Below are 26027 nucleotides of genomic sequence, written 5' to 3' on the forward strand. Positions count from 1 at the left end.
GGAGTCAGCCACTGCAGCCACCACTGTGACGAACAGCACATCTGAGGCAACACCTTCTCCTGCAATTACCACTGAGATCACCTCGGGCTCAACCCTTTCAGGGTCACGTGTCTCGCAATCTAGCACATATGCCCTAACTGCTGAGTCTAGGCCGAGCACGACAGAAGCGTCCTCCAGTCAGCCACCAGAGAATGCCACCCGGACCACCGGTGTGACACAGAGATTCTCAGAGTCAACAGCTTCTTCCGCATTCATCACAGAGTTTACCTCAAGCTCCACCCCTTTGGTTTCCAGTGTCTCGCAATCTCGCACAAACGCCCCGACCTCTGAGTCCAGGCCCAGTACGGGAGAAGTCTCCTCCAGTCAGCCGCCAGAGAATGCCACCAGGACCACCACTGTGACACAGAGATTCTCTGAGTCAACAGTTTCTTCCTCAGTCATCACGGAGACAACCTCAAGCTCTGCCCCTTTGATGTCAAGGGTCTCGCAATCGAGCACCAACGCCCTGACCTCTGCATCGAGGTCCATTAACACTGAAGTGTCCTCCAGTGAGGCACCGGAGACAGCCACTACAGCCACCACTATGACACACAGAACCACTGAGACAACACCTTTTTCTGTAGTCACTACAGAGACAACCTCGAGCTCCACCCCTTTGGTGTCAAGAGTCTCGCAATCGAGCACAAACACCTCGACCTCTGAGTCCAGGCCCAGTACGAGAGAAGCATCCTCCACTGAGCCGCCGGAGTCAGCCACTGCAGCCACCACTGTGACGAACAGCACATCTGAGGCAACGCCTTCTCCTGCAGTTACCACAGAAGTCTCCTCCAGTCAGCCACCGGAGACAGCCACTACATCCACCAGTGTCACTCAAAGAACCTCGGAGACAATACCTTCTTCTGCAGTCATCACAGAGATTACCTCGAGGACCACCCCTTTGGTGTCACGAGTCTCGCAATCTAGCACAAATGCCCCAACCTCGGAGTCCAGGCCCAGAACGAGAGAAGCATCCTCTAGTCAGCCACTGGAGACACCCACGACATCCAGCCCTGTGACACACAGAACCACTGGGACAACACCTTCCTCTGCAGTCCCCACAGAGACAACCTCGAGCTCCACCCCTTTCGTTTCCAGTGTCTCGCAATCTAGCACAAACGCCCCGACCTCTGAGTCCAGGCCGAATACGAGAGAAGCATCCTCTAGTCAGCCGCCGGAGTCAACCACTGCAGCCACCACTGTGACGAGCAGCACATCTGAGGCAACACCTTCTCCTGCAGTTATCACAGACGTCACCTCGGGCTCCACCCCTTCAGAGTCGAGTGTCTCACAATCCAGCACATACACCCTAGCCACTGAGTCTAGGCCCAGCATGACAGAAGTATCGTCCAGTCAGCCACTGGAAACAGCCACTACATCCACCACTGTGAGGCACAGAACCTCTGAGACAACAGCTTCCTCTGCAGTTATCACAGAGATTACCTTGAGGACCACCCCTTCAGGTTCAAGTGTCTCGCAATCTAGCACCAACGCCCTGACCTCTGCATCGAGGCCCAGCTCAACAGAAGTATCCTCCACTGAGCCACCGGAGACAGCCACCACAGCTAACACTGTGACACACAGAACACCTCAGGCAACACCTTCTCGTGCAATCACCACGGAGACAACCTCAAGCTCCACAACGTTGGTTTCAAGTGTCTCGCCATCTAGTACAAACGCCCCTACTGCTGAGTTCATGCCCAGCATGACAGAAGTCTCCTCCAGTCAGCCACCAGAGAATGCCACCAGGGCCACCACTGTGAGACAGAGATTCTCTGAGTCTACAGTTTCTTCAGGATTCATCACAGGGTTTACCTCGAGGACCACCCCTTTGGTGTCAAGGGTCTCACAAACTAGCACAAACGCCCCGAACTCTGAGTCCAGGCCCAGAACGAGAGAAGTATCCTCTAGTCAGTCGCCGGAGTTAGCCACTGCAGCCACCACTGTGACGAACAGCACATCTGAGGCAATACCTTCTCCTGCAGTTACCACAGAAGTCTCCTCCAGTCAGCCACCAGAGAACACCACAAGCACCACCACTGTGTCACAGAGATTCTCTGAGTCAACAGTTTCTTCCTCAGTCATCACAGAGACAACCTCAAGCTCTGCCCCTTTGATGTCAAGGGTCTCGCAATCGAGCACCAATGCCCTGACTTCTGCATCGACGCCCATTACCACCGAAGTATCCTCCAGTGAGGCACCGGAGACAGCCACTACAGCCACCACTATGACACAAAGAACCACTGAGACAACACCTTTTTCTGTAGTCACTACAGAGACAACCTCAAGCTCCACCCCTGTGGTGTCAAGAGTCTCGCAATCGAGCACAAACACCTCGACCTCTGAGTCCAGGCCCAGTACGAGAGAAGCATCCTCCACTGAGCCGCCGGAGTCAGCCACTGCAGCCACCACTGTGACGAACAGCACATCTGAGGCAACGCCTTCTCCTGCAGTTACCACAGAAGTCTCCTCCAGTCAGCCACCGGAGACAGCCACTACATCCACCAGTGTCACTCAAAGAACCTCGGAGACAATACCTTCTTCTGCAGTCATCACAGAGATTACCTCGAGGACCACCCCTTTGGTGTCACGAGTCTCGCAATCTAGCACAAATGCCCCAACCTCGGAGTCCAGGCCCAGAACGAGAGAAGCATCCTCTAGTCAGCCACTGGAGACACCCACGACATCCAGCCCTGTAACACACAAAACCACTGGGACAACACCTTCCTCTGCAGTTCCCACAGAGACAACCTCGAGCCCCGCACCTTTGGTGACAAGAGTCTCTCAATCTAGCACCAACACCCCGACCTCTGCATCGAGGCTCAGTACCACCGAAGTATCCTCCAGTGAAGCACCAGAGACAGCCAATACAGCCACCACTGTGACACACAGAACCACTGAGACAACACCTTTTTCTGTAGTCACTACAGAGACAACCTCGAGCTCCACCCCTTTGGTGTCACGAGTCTCGCAATCTAGCACAAATGCCCCAACCTCGGAGTCCAGGCCCAGAACGAGAGAAGCATCCTCTAGTCAGCCACTGGAGACACCCACGACATCCAGCCCTGTGACACACAGAACCACTGGGACAACACCTTCCTCTGCAGTCCCCACAGAGACAACCTCGAGCTCCACCCCTTTCGTTTCCAGTGTCTCGCAATCTAGCACAAACGCCCCGACCTCTGAGTCCAGGCCGAATACGAGAGAAGCATCCTCTAGTCAGCCGCCGGAGTCAGCCACTGCAGCCACCACTGTGACGAACAGCACATCTGAGGCAACACCTTCTCCTGCAATTACCACTGAGATCACCTCGGGCTCAACCCTTTCAGGGTCACGTGTCTCGCAATCTAGCACATATGCCCTAACTGCTGAGTCTAGGCCGAGCACGACAGAAGCGTCCTCCAGTCAGCCACCAGAGAATGCCACCCGGACCACCGGTGTGACACAGAGATTCTCAGAGTCAACAGCTTCTTCCGCATTCATCACAGAGTTTACCTCAAGCTCCACCCCTTTGGTTTCCAGTGTCTCGCAATCTCGCACAAACGCCCCGACCTCTGAGTCCAGGCCCAGTACGGGAGAAGTCTCCTCCAGTCAGCCGCCAGAGAATGCCACCAGGACCACCACTGTGACACAGAGATTCTCTGAGTCAACAGTTTCTTCCTCAGTCATCACGGAGACAACCTCAAGCTCTGCCCCTTTGATGTCAAGGGTCTCGCAATCGAGCACCAACGCCCTGACCTTTGCATCGAGGTCCATTAACACTGAAGTGTCCTCCAGTGAGGCACCGGAGACAGCCACTACAGCCACCACTATGACACAAAGAACCACTGAGACAACACCTTTTTCTGTAGTCACTACAGAGACAACCTCAAGCTCCACCCCTGTGGTGTCAAGAGTCTCGCAATCGAGCACAAACACCTCGACCTCTGAGTCCAGGCCCAGTACGAGAGAAGCATCCTCCACTGAGCCGCCGGAGTCAGCCACTGCAGCCACCACTGTGACGAACAGCACATCTGAGGCAACGCCTTCTCCTGCAGTTACCACAGAAGTCTCCTCCAGTCAGCCACCAGAGACAGCCACTACATCCACCAGTGTCACTCAAAGAACCTCGGAGACAATACCTTCTTCTGCAGTCATCACAGAGATTACCTCGAGGACCACCCCTTTGGTGTCACGAGTCTCGCAATCTAGCACAAATGCCCCAACCTCGGAGTCCAGGCCCAGAACGAGAGAAGCATCCTCTAGTCAGCCACTGGAGACACCCACGACATCCAGCCCTGTAACACACAAAACCACTGGGACAACACCTTCCTCTGCAGTTCCCACAGAGACAACCTCGAGCCCCGCACCTTTGGTGACAAGAGTCTCTCAATCTAGCACCAACACCCCGACCTCTGCATCGAGGCTCAGTACCACCGAAGTATCCTCCAGTGAAGCACCAGAGACAGCCAATACAGCCACCACTGTGACACACAGAACCACTGAGACAACACCTTTTTCTGTAGTCACTACAGAGACAACCTCGAGCTCCACCCCTTTGGTGTCACGAGTCTCGCAATCTAGCACAAATGCCCCAACCTCGGAGTCCAGGCCCAGAACGAGAGAAGCATCCTCTAGTCAGCCACTGGAGACACCCACGACATCCAGCCCTGTGACACACAGAACCACTGGGACAACACCTTCCTCTGCAGTCCCCACAGAGACAACCTCGAGCTCCACCCCTTTCGTTTCCAGTGTCTCGCAATCTAGCACAAACGCCCCGACCTCTGAGTCCAGGCCGAATACGAGAGAAGCATCCTCTAGTCAGCCGCCGGAGTCAGCCACTGCAGCCACCACTGTGACGAACAGCACATCTGAGGCAACACCTTCTCCTGCAATTACCACTGAGATCACCTCGGGCTCAACCCTTTCAGGGTCACGTGTCTCGCAATCTAGCACATATGCCCTAACTGCTGAGTCTAGGCCGAGCACGACAGAAGCGTCCTCCAGTCAGCCACCAGAGAATGCCACCCGGACCACCGGTGTGACACAGAGATTCTCAGAGTCAACAGCTTCTTCCGCGTTCATCACAGAGTTTACCTCAAGCTCCACCCCTTTGGTTTCCAGTGTCTCGCAATCTCGCACAAACGCCCCGACCTCTGAGTCCAGGCCCAGTACGGGAGAAGTCTCCTCCAGTCAGCCGCCAGAGAATGCCACCAGGACCACCACTGTGACACAGAGATTCTCTGAGTCAACAGTTTCTTCCTCAGTCATCACGGAGACAACCTCAAGCTCTGCCCCTTTGATGTCAAGGGTCTCGCAATCGAGCACCAACGCCCTGACCTTTGCATCGAGGTCCATTAACACTGAAGTGTCCTCCAGTGAGGCACCGGAGACAGCCACTACAGCCACCACTATGACACACAGAACCACTGAGACAACACCTTTTTCTGTAGTCACTACAGAGACAACCTCGAGCTCCACCCCTTTGGTGTCAAGAGTCTCGCAATCGAGCACAAACACCTCGACCTCTGAGTCCAGGCCCAGTACGAGAGAAGCATCCTCCACTGAGCCGCCGGAGTCAGCCACTGCAGCCACCACTGTGACGAACAGCACATCTGAGGCAACGCCTTCTCCTGCAGTTACCACAGAAGTCTCCTCCAGTCAGCCACCGGAGACAGCCACTACATCCACCAGTGTCACTCAAAGAACCTCGGAGACAATACCTTCTTCTGCAGTCATCACAGAGATTACCTCGAGGACCACCCCTTTGGTGTCACGAGTCTCGCAATCTAGCACAAATGCCCCAACCTCGGAGTCCAGGCCCAGAACGAGAGAAGCATCCTCTAGTCAGCCACTGGAGACACCCATGACATCCAGCCCTGTAACACACAAAACCACTGGGACAACACCTTCCTCTGCAGTTCCCACAGAGACAACCTCGAGCCCCGCACCTTTGGTGACAAGAGTCTCTCAATCTAGCACCAACACCCCGACCTCTGCATCGAGGCTCAGTACCACCGAAGTATCCTCCAGTGAAGCACCAGAGACAGCCAATACAGCCACCACTGTGACACACAGAACCACTGAGACAACACCTTTTTCTGTAGTCACTACAGAGACAACCTCGAGCTCCACCCCTTTGGTGTCACGAGTCTCGCAATCTAGCACAAATGCCCCAACCTCGGAGTCCAGGCCCAGAACGAGAGAAGCATCCTCTAGTCAGCCACTGGAGACACCCACGACATCCAGCCCTGTGACACACAGAACCACTGGGACAACACCTTCCTCTGCAGTCCCCACAGAGACAACCTCGAGCTCCACCCCTTTCGTTTCCAGTGTCTCGCAATCTAGCACAAACGCCCCGACCTCTGAGTCCAGGCCGAAAACGAGAGAAGCATCCTCTAGTCAGCCGCCGGAGTCAGCCACTGCAGCCACCACTGTGACGAACAGCACATCTGAGGCAACACCTTCTCCTGCAATTACCACTGAGATCACCTCGGGCTCAACCCTTTCAGGGTCACGTGTCTCGCAATCTAGCACATATGCCCTAACTGCTGAGTCTAGGCCGAGCACGACAGAAGCGTCCTCCAGTCAGCCACCACAGAATGCCACCCGGACCACCGGTGTGACACAGAGATTCTCAGAGTCAACAGCTTCTTCCGCATTCATCACAGAGTTTACCTCAAGCTCCACCCCTTTGGTTTCCAGTGTCTCGCAATCTCGCACAAACGCCCCGACCTCTGAGTCCAGGCCCAGTACGGGAGAAGTCTCCTCCAGTCAGCCGCCAGAGAATGCCACCAGGACCACCACTGTGACACAGAGATTCTCTGAGTCAACAGTTTCTTCCTCAGTCATCACGGAGACAACCTCAAGCTCTGCCCCTTTGATGTCAAGGGTCTCGCAATCGAGCACCAACGCCCTGACCTCTGCATCGAGGTCCATTAACACTGAAGTGTCCTCCAGTGAGGCACCGGAGACAGCCACTACAGCCACCACTATGACACACAGAACCACTGAGACAACACCTTTTTCTGTAGTCACTACAGAGACAACCTCGAGCTCCACCCCTTTGGTGTCAAGAGTCTCGCAATCGAGCACAAACACCTCGACCTCTGAGTCCAGGCCCAGTACGAGAGAAGCATCCTCCACTGAGCCGCCGGAGTCAGCCACTGCAGCCACCACTGTGACGAACAGCACATCTGAGGCAACACCTTCTCCTGCAATTACCACTGAGATCACCTCGGGCTCAACCCTTTCAGGGTCACGTGTCTCGCAATCTAGCACATATGCCCTAACTGCTGAGTCTAGGCCGAGCACGACAGAAGCGTCCTCCAGTCAGCCACCAGAGAATGCCACCCGGACCACCGGTGTGACACAGAGATTCTCAGAGTCAACAGCTTCTTCCGCATTCATCACAGAGTTTACCTCAAGCTCCACCCCTTTGGTTTCCAGTGTCTCGCAATCTCGCACAAACGCCCCGACCTCTGAGTCCAGGCCCAGTACGGGAGAAGTCTCCTCCAGTCAGCCGCCAGAGAATGCCACCAGGACCACCACTGTGACACAGAGATTCTCTGAGTCAACAGTTTCTTCCTCAGTCATCACGGAGACAACCTCAAGCTCTGCCCCTTTGATGTCAAGGGTCTCGCAATCGAGCACCAACGCCCTGACCTCTGCATCGAGGTCCATTAACACTGAAGTGTCCTCCAGTGAGGCACCGGAGACAGCCACTACAGCCACCACTATGACACACAGAACCACTGAGACAACACCTTTTTCTGTAGTCACTACAGAGACAACCTCGAGCTCCACCCCTTTGGTGTCAAGAGTCTCGCAATCGAGCACAAACACCTCGACCTCTGAGTCCAGGCCCAGTACGAGAGAAGCATCCTCCACTGAGCCGCCGGAGTCAGCCACTGCAGCCACCACTGTGACGAACAGCACATCTGAGGCAACGCCTTCTCCTGCAGTTACCACAGAAGTCTCCTCCAGTCAGCCACCGGAGACAGCCACTACATCCACCAGTGTCACTCAAAGAACCTCGGAGACAATACCTTCTTCTGCAGTCATCACAGAGATTACCTCGAGGACCATCCCTTTGGTGTCACGAGTCACGCAATCTAGCACAAATGCCCCAACCTCGGAGTCCAGGCCCAGAACGAGAGAAGCATCCTCTAGTCAGCCACTGGAGACACCCACGACATCCAGCCCTGTGACACACAGAACCACTGGGACAACACCTTCCTCTGCAGTCCCCACAGAGACAACCTCGAGCTCCACCCCTTTCGTTTCCAGTGTCTCGCAATCTAGCACAAACGCCCCGACCTCTGAGTCCAGGCCGAATACGAGAGAAGCATCCTCTAGTCAGCCGCCGGAGTCAACCACTGCAGCCACCACTGTGACGAGCAGCACATCTGAGGCAACACCTTCTCCTGCAGTTATCACAGACGTCACCTCGGGCTCCACCCCTTCAGAGTCGAGTGTCTCACAATCCAGCACATACACCCTAGCCACTGAGTCTAGGCCCAGCATGACAGAAGTATCGTCCAGTCAGCCACTGGAAACAGCCACTACATCCACCACTGTGAGGCACAGAACCTCTGAGACAACAGCTTCCTCTGCAGTTATCACAGAGATTACCTTGAGGACCACCCCTTCAGGTTCAAGTGTCTCGCAATCTAGCACCAACGCCCTGACCTCTGCATCGAGGCCCAGCTCAACAGAAGTATCCTCCACTGAGCCACCGGAGACAGCCACCACAGCCAACACTGTGACACACAGAACACCTCAGGCAACACCTTCTCGTGCAATCACCACGGAGACAACCTCAAGCTCCACAACGTTGGTTTCAAGTGTCTCGCCATCTAGTACAAACGCCCCTACTGCTGAGTTCATGCCCAGCATGACAGAAGTGTCCTCCAGTCAGCCACCAGAGAATGCCACCAGGGCCACCACTGTGAGACAGAGATTCTCTGAGTCTACAGTTTCTTCAGGATTCATCACAGGGTTTACCTCGAGGACCACCCCTTTGGTGTCAAGGGTCTCACAAACTAGCACAAACGCCCCGAACTCTGAGTCCAGGCCCAGAACGAGAGAAGTATCCTCTAGTCAGTCGCCGGAGTTAGCCACTGCAGCCACCACTGTGACGAACAGCACATCTGAGGCAATACCTTCTCCTGCAGTTACCACAGAAGTCTCCTCCAGTCAGCCACCGGAGACAGCCACTACATCCACCAGTGTCACTCAAAGAACCTCGGAGACAATACCTTCTTCTGCAGTCATCACAGAGATTACCTCGAGGACCACCCCTTTGGTGTCACGAGTCTCGCAATCTAGCACAAATGCCCCAACCTCGGAGTCCAGGCCCAGAACGAGAGAAGCATCCTCTAGTCAGCCACTGGAGACACCCACGACATCCAGCCCTGTAACACACAAAACCACTGGGACAACACCTTCCTCTGCAGTTCCCACAGAGACAACCTCGAGCCCCGCACCTTTGGTGACAAGAGTCTCTCAATCTAGCACCAACACCCCGACCTCTGCATCGAGGCTCAGTACCACCGAAGTATCCTCCAGTGAAGCACCAGAGACAGCCAATACAGCCACCACTGTGACACACAGAACCACTGAGACAACACCTTTTTCTGTAGTCACTACAGAGACAACCTCGAGCTCCACCCCTTTGGTGTCACGAGTCTCGCAATCTAGCACAAATGCCCCAACCTCGGAGTCCAGGCCCAGAACGAGAGAAGCATCCTCTAGTCAGCCACTGGAGACACCCACGACATCCAGCCCTGTGACACACAGAACCACTGGGACAACACCTTCCTCTGCAGTCCCCACAGAGACAACCTCGAGCTCCACCCCTTTCGTTTCCAGTGTCTCGCAATCTAGCACAAACGCCCCGACCTCTGAGTCCAGGCCGAATACGAGAGAAGCATCCTCTAGTCAGCCGCCGGAGTCAGCCACTGCAGCCACCACTGTGACGAACAGCACATCTGAGGCAACACCTTCTCCTGCAATTACCACTGAGATCACCTCGGGCTCAACCCTTTCAGGGTCACGTGTCTCGCAATCTAGCACATATGCCCTAACTGCTGAGTCTAGGCCGAGCACGACAGAAGCGTCCTCCAGTCAGCCACCAGAGAATGCCACCCAGACCACCGGTGTGACACAGAGATTCTCAGAGTCAACAGCTTCTTCCGCATTCATCACAGAGTTTACCTCAAGCTCCACCCCTTTGGTTTCCAGTGTCTCGCAATCTCGCACAAACGCCCCGACCTCTGAGTCCAGGCCCAGTACGGGAGAAGTCTCCTCCAGTCAGCCGCCAGAGAATGCCACCAGGACCACCACTGTGACACAGAGATTCTCTGAGTCAACAGTTTCTTCCTCAGTCATCACGGAGACAACCTCAAGCTCTGCCCCTTTGATGTCAAGGGTCTCGCAATCGAGCACCAACGCCCTGACCTCTGCATCGAGGTCCATTAACACTGAAGTGTCCTCCAGTGAGGCACCGGAGACAGCCACTACAGCCACCACTATGACACACAGAACCACTGAGACAACACCTTTTCCTGTAGTCACTACAGAGACAACCTCGAGCTCCACCCCTTTGGTGTCAAGAGTCTCGCAATCGAGCACAAACACCTCGACCTCTGAGTCCAGGCCCAGTACGAGAGAAGCATCCTCCACTGAGCCGCCGGAGTCAGCCACTGCAGCCACCACTGTGACGAACAGCACATCTGAGGCAACGCCTTCTCCTGCAGTTACCACAGAAGTCTCCACCAGTCAGCCACCGGAGACAGCCACTACATCCACCAGTGTCACTCAAAGAACCTCGGAGACAATACCTTCTTCTGCAGTCATCACAGAGATTACCTTGAGGACCACCCCTTTGGTGTCACGAGTCTCGCAATCTAGCACAAATTCCCCAACCTCGGAGTCCAGGCCCAGAACGAGAGAAGCATCCTCTAGTCAGCCTCTGGAGACACCCACGACATCCAGCCCTGTGACACACAGAACCACTGGGACAACACCTTCCTCTGCAGTCCCCACAGAGACAACCTCGAGCTCCACCCCTTTCGTTTCCAGTGTCTCGCAATCTAGCACAAACGCCCCGACCTCTGAGTCCAGGCCGAATACGAGAGAAGCATCCTCTAGTCAGCCGCCGGAGTCAACCACTGCAGCCACCACTGTGACGAGCAGCACATCTGAGGCAACACCTTCTCCTGCAGTTATCACAGACATCACCTCGGGCTCCACCCCTTCAGAGTCGAGTGTCTCACAATCCAGCACATACACCCTAGCCACTGAGTCTAGGCCCAGCATGACAGAAGTATTGTCCAGTCAGCCACTGGAAACAGCCACTACATCCACCACTGTGAGGCACAGAACCTCTGAGACAACAGCTTCCTCTGCAGTTATCACAGAGATTACCTTGAAGACCACCCCTTCAGGTTCAAGTGTCTCGCAATCTAGCACCAACGCCCTGACCTCTGCATCGAGGCCCAGCTCAACAGAAGTATCCTCCACTGAGCCACCGGAGACAGCCACCACAGCCAACACTGTGACACACAGGACACCTCAGGCAACACCTTCTCGTGCAATCACCACGGAGACAACCTCAAGCTCCACAACGTTGGTTTCAAGTGTCTCGCCATCTAGTACAAACGCCCCTACTGCTGAGTTCATGCCCAGCATGACAGAAGCATCCTCCAGTCAGCCACCAGAGAATGCCACCAGGGCCACCACTGTGAGACAGAGATTCTCTGAGTCTACAGTTTCTTCAGGATTCATCACAGGGTTTACCTCGAGGACCACCCCTTTGGTGTCAAGGGTCTCACAAACTAGCACAAACGCCCCGAACTCTGAGTCCAGGCCCAGAACGAGAGAAGCATCCTCTAGTCAGCCACTGGAGACACCCACGACATCCAGCCCTGTAACACACAGAACCACTGGGACAACACCTTCCTCTGCAGTTCCCACAGAGACAACCTCGAGCTCCACCCCTTTGGTTTCCAGTGTCTCGCAATCTCGCACAAATGCCCCTACCTCTGAGTCCAGGCCCAGTACGGGAGAAGTCTCCTCCAGTCAGCCGCCAGAGAACGCCACCAGGACCACCACTGTGACACAGAGATTCTCTGAGTCAACAGTTTCTTCCTCAGTCATCACAGAGACAACCTCGAGCCCCGCCCCTTTGGTGACAAGAGTCTCTCAATCTAGCACCAACACCCCGACCTCTGCATCGAGGCTCAGTACCACCGAAGTATCCTCCAGTGAAGCACCAGAGACAGCCACTACAGCTACCACTGTGACACACAGAACCACTGAGACAACACCTTTTTCTGTAGTCGCTATAGAGACAACCTCGAGCTCCACCCCTTTGGTGTCAAAAGTCTTGCAATCTAGCACAAATGCCCCTACCTCGGAGTCCAGGCCCAGAACGAGAGAAGCATCCTCTAGTCAGCCACTGGAGACACCCACTACATCCAGCCCTGTGACACACAGAACCACTGCGACAACACCTTCCTCTGCAGTCCCCACAGAGGCAACCTTGAGCTCCACCCCTTTGGTGTCAAGAGTCTCTCCATCTAGCACCAACACCCCGACCTCTGCATCGAGGTCCAGTACCACCGAAGTATCCTCCAGTGAGGCACCGGAGACAGCCACTACAGCCACCACTGTGACACACAGAACCACTGAGACAACACCTTTTTCTGCAGTCACTACAGAGACAACCTCGAGCTCCTCCTCTTTGGTGTCAAGAGTCTCGCAAACTAGCACAAACGCCCCGACCTCTGAGTCCAGGCTCAGTACGAGAGAAGCATCCTCTAGTCAGCCGCCGGAGTCAGCCACTGCAGCCACCACTGTGACGAACAGGACATCTGAGGCAGCACCTTCTCCTGCAGTTACCACAGACATCACCTCGGGCTCCACCCCTTCAGAGTCGAGTGTCTCACAATCCAGCACATACACCCTAGCCACTGATTCTAGGCCCAGCATGACAGAAGTATCGTCCAGTCAGCCCCTGGAAACAGCCACTACATCTACCACTGTGAGGCACAGAACCTCTGAGACAACAGCTTCCTCTGCAGTTATCACAGAGATTACCTTGAGGACCACCCCTTCAGGTTCAAGTGTCTCGCAATCTAGCACCAACGCCCTGACCTCTGCATCGAGGCCCAGCTCAACAGAAGTATCCTCCACTGAGCCACCGGAGACAGCCACCACAGCCAACACTGTGACACACAGAACACCTCAGGCAACACCTTCTCGTGCAATCACCATGGAGACAACCTCAAGCTCCACAACGTTGGTTTCAAGTGTCTCGCCATCTCGCACAAATGCCTCGATCTCTGAATCCAGGCCCACTACGACAGAAGTGTCCTCCAGTCAGCCACCAGAGAATGCCACCCGGACCACCGCTGTGACACAGAGATTCTCAGAGTCAACAGCTTATTCAGCATTCATCACAGAATTGAGCTCAAGCTCCACCCCTTTGGTTTCCAGTCTCACACAATCTAGTTCCAATGCCCCGAGCTCTGCGTTGAGGCCCAGTACAACAGAAGTGGCCTCAGGTGAGCTCCCGGGGACAGCCACTACATCCACCACTGTGACAAACAGGACATCTGAGGCAACACCTTCTCGTGCAATTACCACGGAGACAACCTCAAGCTCCACCCCTTTGGTTTCCAGTGAGTCGCAATATAGTACAAATGGCTCGACCTCTGAATCCAGGCCCACTACGACAGAAGTCCCCTCTAGTCAGCCACCAGAGAATGCCACCAGGACCACCACTGTGACACAGAGATTCTCAGAGTCAACAGCTTCTTCAGCATTCATCACAGAGTTTACCTCGAACTCCACCCCTTTGGTTTCCAATGTCACGCAATCTAGTACCAATGCCCTGACTGCTTCTTTGAGGCGCAGCACGACACAAGTGGCCTCCAGGGAGGCACCGGAGACAGCCACTCCATCCACCACTGTGACAAACAGCACATCTGAGGCAACACCTTCCCGTGCAATCACCATGGAGACAACCTCAAGCTCCACAACGTTGGTTTCAAGTGTCTCGCAATCTAGTACAAACGCCCGTACTGTTGAGTTCATGCCCAGCATGACAGAAGTGTCCTCCAGTCAGCCACCAGAGAATGCCACCAGGGCCACCACTGTGACACAGAGATTCTCTGAGTCTACAGTTTCTTCAGCATTCATCACAGGGTTTACCTCGAGGACCACCCCTTTGGTGTCAAGGGTCTCGCAAACTAGCACAAACGCCCCGAATTCTGAGTCCAGTCCCAGTATGAGAGAAGTGTCCTCTAGTCAGCCACTGGAGACACCCACTGCAGCCACCACTGTGACAAACAGCACATCGGAGGGAACATCTTCTCCTGCAGTTACCACAGCAGTATCTTCCAGTCAGCCACCGGAGACAGCCACTACATCTACCACTGTGACACACAGAACCTCTGAGACAGCACCTTCTTCAGCATTCATCACAGAATTGACCTCAAGCTCCACCCCTTTGGTTTCCAGTGTCTCGCAATCGAGCACAAATGCCTTGACCTCTGAATCCGGGCCCACTACGACAGAAGTCTCCTCCAGTCAGCCACCAGAGAATGCCACCCGGACCACCACTGTGACACAGAGAGTCTCTGAGTCAACAGCTTCTTCGGCATTCATCACAGGGTTTACCTCGAGCTCCACCCCTTTGGTGTCAAGAGTCTCTCAATCAAGCACCAACACTCTGACCTCTGCATCGAGGCTCAGTGCCACCGAAGTATCCTCCAGTGAGGCACCGGAGACAGCCACTACAGCCACCACTGTGACACACAGAACCACTGAGACAACACCTTCTTCTGCCGCCCCCACAGAGACAACCTCGAGCTCCACCGCTTTGGTGTCAAGTGTCTCGCAATCTAGCACAAACGCCCCGACCTCTGAGTCTAGGCCCAGTACGGGAGAAGTCTCCTCCAGTCAGCCGCCAGAGGACGCCACCAGGACCACCATTGTGACACAGAGATCCTCAGAGTCAACAGCTTCTTCAGTATCCATCACCAAGTTTACCTCGAGCTCCACTCCTTTGGTTTCCAGTGTCACACAATCTAGTACCAATGCGCTGACCTCTTCTCTGTGGTCCAGGACGACACAAGTGGCCTCCAGTGAGGCACCGGAGAGGGCACCTACATCCACCACTGTGACAAACAGCACATCTGAGGCAACACCTTCTCGTGCAATCACCACGGAGACAACCTCAAGCTCCACAACGTTGGTTTCAAGTGTCTCGCAATCTCTTACAAACGCCCCTACTGCTGAGTCCAGGCCCAGCACAGTCGAAGTGTCCTCCAGTCAGCCACTGGAGACAGCCACTACATCCAGCACTGTGACACACAGAACCTCTGAGACAACACCTTTTTCTGCAGTCGTCACAGAGATTACCTCGAGGACCACCCCTTCGGTGTCACATGCCTTACAATCTAGCACAAACGCCCCAACCTTTGTGTCCACACCCATCACAACAGAAGTATCCTCCAGTCAGCCCCTGCAGACGGCCACTAAGGCCCATACTGTGACTCACAGAGCCTCTGAGGGAATGTTTTCTCCTGCAGTCACCACGGAGATCACCTCGATCTCCATCCCTTCAGGGTCAGGTGTCTCCCAATCAAGCACGTACGCCCAGATGTCTCAGTCCAGGCCCAGTTCGACAGAAATGTCCTCCAGACAGTCTCTGGAGACTTCAACTGTTTCTTCTTCTATCTCAACTGAAATTTCTAGTTCAGGTGTGTGTTTGCTACACAATCATCTTCGTACGGCAATACTGACATGAATTATTCCTGAGCTTGCATGTGTGCTGTTAGATTTGTATGTACAGTAAGCTGAAAATAATCCATACCTGTGCTTTGGACAGGTAGCAGTCAGGACTAACCCAAATGTCTCCAAGGGTGTGCTCATTCGCAATGTGACTGGCTAGCTGCAGTGGTGAATTGCAGCGGAGTGGAGTTGGGGGTCAGGGGGAAGTGGTCTGTGCAGGAGAGACAGTGTAAGGCAGGCCTTTGCTGGGAGATTCCGCCACTCCGAGTCTGGCTCAGCTATCCCTCCATGAGAAAAAGACCCATCCCAGTTGAAGGGCCACACGGGCCCATCAGAATTTGCCTGCCTGGGTACTGAGGGATCAGGCCTTGCTTGGGTGAGATGGAGGGGTGGGGAGGCGCGACCCCAGAGTCCTGCAGCTGCGTCCAGGAGCAGCATTCCCACTTGAGGGGGGGCGGCAGAGGCCTCCTTTGTGCCTCGGGAAAGGGTCTCAAGGGGCCTCAGTGGCAGTGCCTGGAGCTAAAGTGGCTTCTGCTTGGACAAGAGTGAAGATCACAGCTCAAGATGCAGATTCCGGTGTAATAAATGTGTTACCCTATACTGGATTTTGGATTTTTTCCCCTTAGGGAGCAATAAAAAGCTTTGCTTTTTATGAAATGCCATTTCGCATAGTAGCATGTGAGGGCCTTTTCATCTGCTTGCCTCTAAATGTTGTCAACTTTCTGTCTCCTCCCTCTTGTACAGCTTCTTCCACTGCAGTTGCTTCCTTAGACTGCCAGAACGGGGGTATCCCCATGGGTGAGTACTGTGAGTGTAAGGACCCCTACACTGGGCAGTTTTGTGAGGAGGCCAAGAACGAAGTCCAAGTGGGTAAGTCTGTTCATATTTACATGCCTTTCTCACCTCTCGTTCCTCCAGTGAGGATGACAGGCCAGGAGCTTCTGGGGATGTGAATCAGTTTTGTATTGCTGGATTTGGGCTGCATTCATAGAAGCATCGCTTCCAAATCCCGGGAAGTACTAGTTCCCCTCTACTCAGCACTGGTTAGGCCTCATCTGGAGTTCTGTGTCCAGTTCTGGGCACCACATTTTAAACAGGATGCAGACAACCTGGAGAGGGTTCAGAGGAGGGCAACAAAGATGATCAGGGGACTGGAAACAAAGCCCTATGAGGAGAGACTGAAGGAACTGGGCATGTTTATCCTTGAGAAGATGAGGGGAGATAGGATAGCACTCTTCAAGTACTTGAAAGGTTGTCACAGAGAAGAAGGCCAGGATCTCTTCTTGATCATCCCAGAGTGCAGGACACGGAATAATGGGCTCAAGTGACAGGAAGCCAGATTCCGGCTGAACATCAGGAAAAACTTCCTGACTGTCAGAGCAATACGACAATGGAACCAATGACCTGGGGAGGCGGTGGGCTCTCCCACACTGGAGGCCTTCAAGACGAGGCTGGACAGCCATCTGTCAGGGATGCTCTGACTTGGATTCCTGCATTGAGCAGGGGGTTGGACTCGATGGCCTTGTAGGCCCCTTCCAACCCTACCTCACAGGGTTGTTGTTGTGAGGATACAACGGTGAGGAGGAGGAGAATGTAAGCCGCCTTGAGTTCCTTGCGAGAGGGAGAAAGGCGGGGTATAAATGCAATAAATAAATAAATAAATACTATGATTCTATGATCTGTGCTTGGCTACATTCACGGTTGTCGGTGCTTTGGCTTTGCATTCTGCATGGGCGGCGGGTGGCTCTCGTCTTGGTGCTGCCCTGGATGCTGCTCTACGATGCTCTTTGCTCCTCTTAGCCCGCAGTCCTGTACTAGGTTTCCTGGGAGTAAGCCTCATTGAACTCAATGGAATAGCCTTCTGAGTAGACATGTATATGTGTGTGCTGTTTGGCTGCAATCCTCTACTCACTTTCCTGGGAGTAATCCCCACTGAACTCTTTGACTTACTTCTGAGTAAACGTGTATAGATTTGTGCCATTAGCTGTATTGTAACCCTAGTGTGACAGAAAGTCTACACTAGGTGGAGCTTAAATTTTGAAAATGGAGAAACTAGAAATAAATCATACAGTCCATGGATGTGGAAGGAACACATAGAATAGTACATTTTCCAAATATTGTTTTGTGGCACTTCTGTATCAGTAGTGTACAGCGTTACTGGATAATTAGGAAACAGGTACCGTTGACTCAGTCATGGGTGCAAGGAAAGGCGAAGTAGGGAGGGGTGAATGAGTGAAGTTTGAGATGGCCAGGAGTCTCCAAACATTGTCTCACAGCTTGCCTTGGGCCTGATGCACATTTGTGATTGCGATTGCTTCGTGTGAATGGGAAAATTGTGTAAACAGAGCAGTGATTGAATGTGAAATTTGGGCATATTTCCCCAAATTTGCATAAATGTCCTTATTTTCCCAAGTTTCCTCCACAGATTAAGGTGGGGTTGATTCCTTCTACACAGGAAGTTTGCTCAAACCAAACTGGGAAATTATGCACATCGAATACAAGCACGTTTCACATTTTACAAATATTTTCAGCAGACACATGCTCGCAATCACATTGGGGGCTTCAAACAGGGCATGCTCGCATGCTTATATTTATTTATTTATTTATCTATTACATTTATATCCTGCCTTTTTTCCTTCTTAAGGAACCCAAGGCGACGTACATAATCCTCCTCCTCTCCATTTTGTCCTCATAACAACAACCCTGTGAGGTAGTTTGGGCTGAGAGTCTGTGACTGGCCCAAAGTCATCCATGAGCTTCATGGCTGAGTGGGGACTAGAAGCCTGGTCTCCCAGCTCCCAGTCCAACACTCTATCCCCTAACCACACCAGCTCATGTTTTGTGACCACAAATGAAATTCTCATAATCCCTAAGAGGCTAGTGTTATGATGTATACTCTAATTTACATGGATCTGGGCACCTTACGTACATGCAAACTAAACACATCTGATCTTTTGGTGTTGAACTCTGGGCACATAGGAAAATCTGATACCTCAAAAGCTGAGGGAGTCATCGACCACAGACAATGTCCTTGAAAGCAATTATTTGTTTTGTTAAAGAAAAATTAAAATGAATTAAATTGACACATTAGAGGAATTAGAATAATACATTCAAAAGACATCAACACCAAAAAGGTTAAAAGATAATATTATAAGCATTTAAAAAGCAGTTGTAAAGTTAGGTACAATGGGATACACAGAAAACTGTGTGTGTGTGTTCAACAAGGGGTGATGGAAGTGTGGCACTTTAAAAAGAAGTTTTAATTCAAGCACTGAGCAAAAGTACGAGACTGCCCTTTGAAGGAAGAAGGCAAATGCCAGCCCAAAGCCTTTGATCATGAAAGCCTTTCTGGGAAAATGTGTGTGTGTGTGTGGCTAATGATGGAGAAGGGAAAGAAAGGGCAGCATGGGGGTGTGGGGAGACATTTCAGCCTGGGGTGATAGCCCTTTTCTTTTTTTAGTTGTGAGTGGATTTTGGGGTGCATGGGAGGAAATAGAGCAAATGCAGAACTTTAGGAAGTAAGTAGATGGAGAGTCTTAAAAGAAAAACAGGGTGCTCCAAGGCCAAGGGTTTTTGGAGTTGGTGATGGGGTTCCACCAACAATGGGTGGAGCTTCTGCCAAGTGGTGGCTTCGGTGTGTGCTGAATAAAGAACAGTTGTGTTTGAGGCCTGCTGGTTCTGGAGTCATTCCCTCTACCCACACAACATTTTGTGGCGATGAAGGTGAGTTCCTGAGAGCTAGACAGGCAGCAAGGACTGTGGATCCGTTTACACAGCTAACTGGTAAGCAGTCAGCTAGACCCACTTAAGAACTTGAGCAACTCCTGTGGATTTTTTAAAAGAGAATTAAAATCAAAATGGCTGCTCTTGGACATAGCGAAGAGTTTCATGTGAGTCAACCTGCTTCCTGGGATTCTTATGCAGAATGGCTTTCAGTCTATCTTGAAGTAAATACAAGAAGAAGAAGAGAAGAGTGGTAGTAGTGGGAGACTCCTTGCTGCATGGGACCGAGACCCAAGTATGTCGCGAAGACCCGTGGACTCACCAGGTATGTTGTCTCCCGGGAGGACTGATTAGAGACGTGACTGAAAGGTTGCCTGCACTCATAAAGCCCACTGACAGGTATCCCTTTCTTCTCATCCATGTGGGAACAAATGATACCGCCAAGCGGAGCTACGAAGAGATCACGTCAGACTTTGAAGCTTTGGGAAGGAAACTCAAGAACTTTGGGGCCCAGACAGTTTTCTCATCCATCCTTCCAGTAGTTAGAAGAGGGATAGAAAGGGAACGAAAAATACTCCGGGTGAATGACTGGCTACGAAGGTGGAGCCGACGAGAGAGATTTGGATTCTGGGACCACAGGTTATACTTCCTGGAAGATGGGCAGTTGGCAAGGGACAGGTTGCACCTCACAAAGGCTGGGAAGAATGTGTTTGGCCACAGCATGAAGAACTTCATCAGGAGGGCTTTAAACTAAATCCTACGGGGAAGGGAGATGTAAAGTTGGGGGTAACAATGGACGTAGGCGCATGCACTGCAACGGAGAGAACAGCTCTGATAGCGCCCAATAATAGCCTTCAGACACATGTAGGAAGAAAGCCAGACTATGAAGCACATGGTCTTCAATGTCTATATACTAATGCCCAGAGTATGGTAAACAAACCGAATGAACTTCAACTCTTAATACAAGAGGGAAATTATGACTTGATAGGTATAACTGAGACTTGGTGGGATGACTCTCATGACTGGAATACAGCACTTGAAGAAAATAACTTGTTCAAAAAGAACAGGAGGAACAGAAAGGGAGGTGGGGTTGCACTGTATGTGAAAAATACATATCTCTGCACAGAAATACAGGAGGAGGAGCTTGGTAACCCCATCGAGAGCATCTGGGTTGAAATAAATGGAGCAAAGAATTAAAAAAACCCTGATGGTCGGAGTCTACTACTGGCCACCCAATCAAGGAGAAGACGAGGATGAAACTTTTGAAAAGCAAATAGCCAGTGTTTTAAGGAAGCATGATGTAGTAGTCATGGGGGACTTCAATTTCCCCGATATTTGTTGGGAGACAAATTCTGCAAAACATGGCCCCTCTAGGAAATTCCTGACTTGTGTGGCGGATAACTTCCTCCTACAGAAAGTAGAGGAAGGAACTAGAGGATCAGCTATCCTTGACTTCATCCTAAGCAACAGAGATGGCTTAGTGGATCAAGTAGCAGTTACAGGAACTCTGGGGGAAAGCCACCATGTTGTACTTGAGTTCTTGGTTCTAAGGGAAGCAAAAGCCGAGTGTAGTCAAACGTGTACCCTGGATTTTAGGAAAGCTGATTTTCATAAACTCAGAACAATGATCAGTGAGGTCCCATGGCAAGCGACTCTAACGAGAAAAGGAGTCCAAGATGGGTGGGAGCTTTTAAAAAAGGAAATTCTCAAGGCACAATTACAAACTGGAGTACTGTGTCCAGTTCTGGGCACCACACTTGAAGAAGGATGCAGACAAACTGGAGAGGGTTCAGAGGAGGGCAACAAAGATGATCAGGGGACTGGAAACAAAACCCTATGAAGGGAGACTGAAAGAACTGGGCATGTTTAGCCTTGAGAAGAGAAGACTGAGGGGGGATAGGACAGCGCTCTTCAAGTACTTGAAAAGCTGTCCCAGAGAGGAAGGCCAGGATCTCTTCTCAATCATCCCAGAGTGCAGGACATGGAATAATGAGCTCAAGTGACAGGAAGCCAGATTCTGGCTGAACATCAGGAGAAACTTCCGGACTGTTAGAGCAATACGACAATGGAACCAATTACCTGGGGAGGTGGTGGGCTCTCCCACACTGGAGGCGTTCAAGATGAGGCTGGACAGGCATCTGTCAGGGATGCTCTGACTTGGATTCCTGCATTGAGCAGGGGGCTGGACTTGATGGCCTTGTAGGCCCCTTCCAGCCCTACTGTTCCATGGTTCTAAGAAGGGCCACCTTGAGTGAGTCTGCCGTTCAAACTCTGTCAGCACAAGGCCAAGGAACTAGCATCTCATGGGGTTGATTATCCACAGCGTGATGAAATTCAACAGCTATATCACATTCAGAAGGTCTACAGCAAGACACCTCATGATTCTGTGCTGTATGCAACAGTATTAATCAATGGCTGGAAGTGCAAAATGGAAGTGGATTCGGGGTCTGGGGTATCCATAATTAACAGAGACACGTTTAAGCACATATTTTCTGGGACCCTTGCTCTAAAGTTGTCAAGTCCGTCATGCATTCTGAGTGATTACAATGCAAACAAGGCCGATGTCGTTGGATGCTGCACTGCAGATGTACAGTATGGCTCCTTCCAAGGGAAGCTTCCACTTATAATTGTGGAGGGGCAGAGGAAAAACCTTGGGGAGAAACTGGTTCTCATCAATAGGGATTAGTGTTCGAGGAATTCACACCCTTACTACAGGTTAAAAAAAAAAGGTAAAGGTGTCCCCAACCAGTCGTGTCCAACTCTAGGGTGTGGTGCTCATCCCCGTTTCTAAGCCGAAGAGCCAGCGCTGTCCGAAGACGCTTCCATGGTCATGTGGCCGGCATGACTGAACACCGAGGTGCATGGAAAACTGTTATCTTTCCCACCGAGGCAGTACCTATTTATCTACTTGCGATTTCTTGCTTTTGAACTGCTAGGTTGGCAGGAGCTGGGACTGAAGACAGGAGCTCACTCCGTCACGCAGCACTCGGGTCTCGAACTGCTGTCCTGCCAACCTTCCGGTCTGCAGTTCAGCGTCTTAACCACTAAGCCACCGCGGCCCCTACTACAGGTTAGCTTGCAGCAATTGTTAATAAATTCCCAAGGGTATTTTCTGCAGTATTGGGAGAATACAAAGAGAAGCCAGTGTCACTCCATCTGGATCCATCTATTGCACCAATTTGCATGAAAGCCAGGAATGTGCCTTTTGCATTGTGTGAAAAAATGAAAGAAGAGCTTGAGCACCTCATCAAGCAAGAACCAGTTATGCAGATCCAGTGGGCACTGTGATGGCATTAAAGCCTAATGGGAAGGTGAGACTCTGTGGGGGTTACAAGCGCACTGTGAATGAGGCACTTAAGCAGCATCCACACACAGTGCCTGCTGTCAGTCAACTCCACGCTGTTCTTAGCAGAGAGGGTCTTTGCAAAACTTGACCTGGCCCAAGCATATCAACAGTTGGTTGTTGATGATTCTACAGCAGATGCCCAAACAATCATCACTCATGAAGGGGCATTCCAAGCAAAGCATCTGCAGTTCAGAATTTCTGTGGCCTCTGCACTGTTCCAACGATTCATGGAATCCCTACTATCTGGAATTCCAGGCATTGTACCATATTTTGATGATGTCCCGCTCATGAGATCAACAGAGGAAGAGATTGCTGAATGACTTCAAGAAGCCCTACATCATTTTGACACATCCAGCATTTGTCTAAAAAAGGAGAAATGTGAAATTGGAACCTCCAGCATAACATTTTTGGGCTGTCGTACTGATGCTTCCGGCATTCAGCCCACTGAAGAAAAATACGTGCCATTCACGATGCACCTGCTCCAAGAACAAAGCAGGAACTTCTAGCCTTCTTGGGACTTCCAATTTCTACAAAGTGTTCCTTTCACAAAAGGCTACCATTTTTGAGCCACTGCATCGCTTGCTGGGAAAAGGAGTTCCATGGAAATGGACCAGCCAGCATGGGAATGCTTTCCAGAATGTCAAACACTTGTTGAGTTCAAATTCTGTCCTGGTACATTATGATGACACCCCTCCCCCCACTAACCCTTACTACTGATGCTTCTTCTTAGGGGGTTGGTCCTTTGCTAAGCTTTCTACACCACTGGAAGCATTGGAACTATGGAACCATTTCCAGGTTCTTGAGGATGACCCTGGAGGACAGCCTGCAGAGGAAGAATTACAGGGGACCCTGCAGGAGAGAAAGCAAGAGGATGAAGGTCAGTCAAGCAGAGGCGATGGAGAGGGTTCAGAGGAGGGCAAGAAAGATGATCAGGGGACTGGAAACAAAGCCCTATGAAAAGAGACTGAAAGAACTGGGCATGTTTAGCCTTGAGGAGAGAAGACTGAGGGGAGATAGGATAGCGCTCTTCAAGTACTTGAAAGGTTGTCACAGAGAAGAAGGCCAGGATCTCTTCTTGATCATCCCAGAGTGCAGGACACGGAATCATGGGCTCAAGTGACAGGAAGCCAGATTCCGGCTGAACATCAGGAAAAACTTCCTGACTGTTAGAGCAATATGACAATGGAACCAATTACCTGGGGAGGTGGCGGGCTCTCCCACACTGGAGGCCTTCAAGACGAGGCTGGACAGCCATCTGTCAGGGATGCTCTGACTTGGATTCCTGCATTGAGCAGGGGGTTGGACTCGATGGCCTTGTAGGCCCCTTCCAACCCTACTATTCTATGATTCTATGAAACCAAGGCCTACAACAGCAAGAAGGGTAGAGTAGTAGTGGGAGACTCTTTGCTGCGTGGGATCGAAACCCAAGTACGTCGCGAAGACCCGTGGACTCGCCAGGTATGCTGTCTCCAGGGAGGACGGATTAGAGATGTGACTCAAAGGTTGCCTGCACTCATAAAGCCCACTGACAAGTGTCCCTTCCTTCTCATCCATGTGGGAACAAATGATACCGCCAAGCGGAGCTACGAAGAGATCACGTCAGACTTTGAAGCTTTGGGAAGGAAACTCAAGAACTTTGGGGCCCAAATAGCTTTCTCATCCATCCTTCCAGTAGCCAGAAGAGGGATAGAAAGGGAAAGAAAAATACTCTGGGTCAATGACTGGCTACGAAGGTGGTGCCGACACGAAAGATTTTAGGAAAGCCAATCTTAATAAACTCAGAACAATAAGTAAGCAGTGAACAACATGGTAAAAGAATAAAACAATAGGTTAAAAGACTTAAAACATTTTTTTAAAAAAGACAAACCCCAACAAAGTGGAATTTAACAAACCGTGGCTGATCATGCAAGGAAGGCCTCTTGAAATAACGTCTTCAGGAGGCGCTGGAAGGAACACAATGTTGGCACCTGCCTGATCTCTAAAGGCAGGGAATTCCACAGGAAGGGGGCCACCAGACTGAAGGCCCTTTTCCTGGTGGACTCCAGCCAGGCCATGGGTCCACGTGGAACCACCAAGAACATGCCCTCTGTTGACCTCAGTGACCGGGCAGGTTGGTAAGGAAGCAGGCACTCTCAGGTATCCTGGTCCCAAGTTGTTTAGGGCTTTGTACACTGGTTGTTGTTGTTCAGTCGTTAAGTCGTGTCCGACTCTTCGTGACCCCATGGACCATAGCACGCCAGGCCTTCCTGTCTTGCGCTCTCTCCCGGAGTGTGCTCAAGTCCATATTCATTGCATTGGTGATGCTATCTAGCCATCTCATCCTCTGCCGTCCCCTTCTCCTTTTGCCCTCAATCTTTCCCAGCATCAGGGTCTTTTCCAGTGACTTTTCTCTTCGCATTAGGTGGCCAAAATATTTGAGCTTCAGCTTCAGTATCTGTCCTTCCAAGGAGCAGTCAGGGTTGATTTCCTTTAGGGTGGACTGATTTGACCTCCTCGCAGTCCAGGGGACTCGTAAGAGTCTTCTCCAGCACCACAGTTAGAAAGCATCAATTCTTCGGCACTCAGCCTGCCTTACAGTCCAGCTCTCGCAGCCATACGTTGCTACTGGGAAAACATAGCTTTGATTATGCGGGCCTTTGTCGGCAAGGTGATGTCTCTGCTTCTTACTATGTTGTCTAGGTTTGCCATAGCTTTCCTCCCAAGGAGCAAGCGTCTTTTAATTTCATGGCTACAGTCACTGTCTGCGGTGATCTTGGAGCCCAAGAAAATAAAATCTGTCACTGCTTCCATTTCTTCCCCTTCTATATGCCAGGAAGTGATGGGGCCAGATGCCATGATCTTCATTTTTTTAATGTTGAGTTTCAGACCAGCTTTTGCACTCTCCAGTTTCACCCTCAACAAGAGGCTCTTTAGATCCTCTTCGCTTTCTGCCATTAGGGTGGTATCGTCTGCATAGCTGAGGTTGTTAATTCTCCCGGCAATCTTAATTCCGACCTGTGATTCATCCAACCCGGCGTTTCTCATGATGTACTCTGCATATAAGTTAAATAAGCAGGGTGACAATATGCAGCCTTGTCGTACTCCTTTCCCAACTTTGAACCAATCGGTTGTACCATGTCCAGTTCTTGTACAC

General features: G+C 51.7%; 1 protein-coding gene across 1 annotated transcript in view; it reads left to right on the top strand.

The window, feature by feature from the left end:
* The first annotated feature begins 13015 nt into the window (after positions 1-13015).
* LOC146343251 (uncharacterized) overlaps positions 13016-26027 on the top strand; it is a 29130-nt gene continuing 16118 nt past the window's right edge. Inside the window, exons 1-2 of the mRNA XM_084808138.1 lie at positions 13016-15794; positions 16570-16695. Of these exons, the coding sequence (XP_084664264.1) occupies positions 13016-15794; positions 16570-16695 (2905 nt within the window). The remainder of the gene's footprint in view (positions 15795-16569; positions 16696-26027) is intronic.

This window comes from Heloderma suspectum, chromosome 6 (genome assembly GCF_057233095.1).
Source record: "Heloderma suspectum isolate Gila_16-S chromosome 6, 16-S_ref, whole genome shotgun sequence".
Classification (NCBI taxonomy): domain Eukaryota; kingdom Metazoa; phylum Chordata; class Lepidosauria; order Squamata; family Helodermatidae; genus Heloderma; species Heloderma suspectum.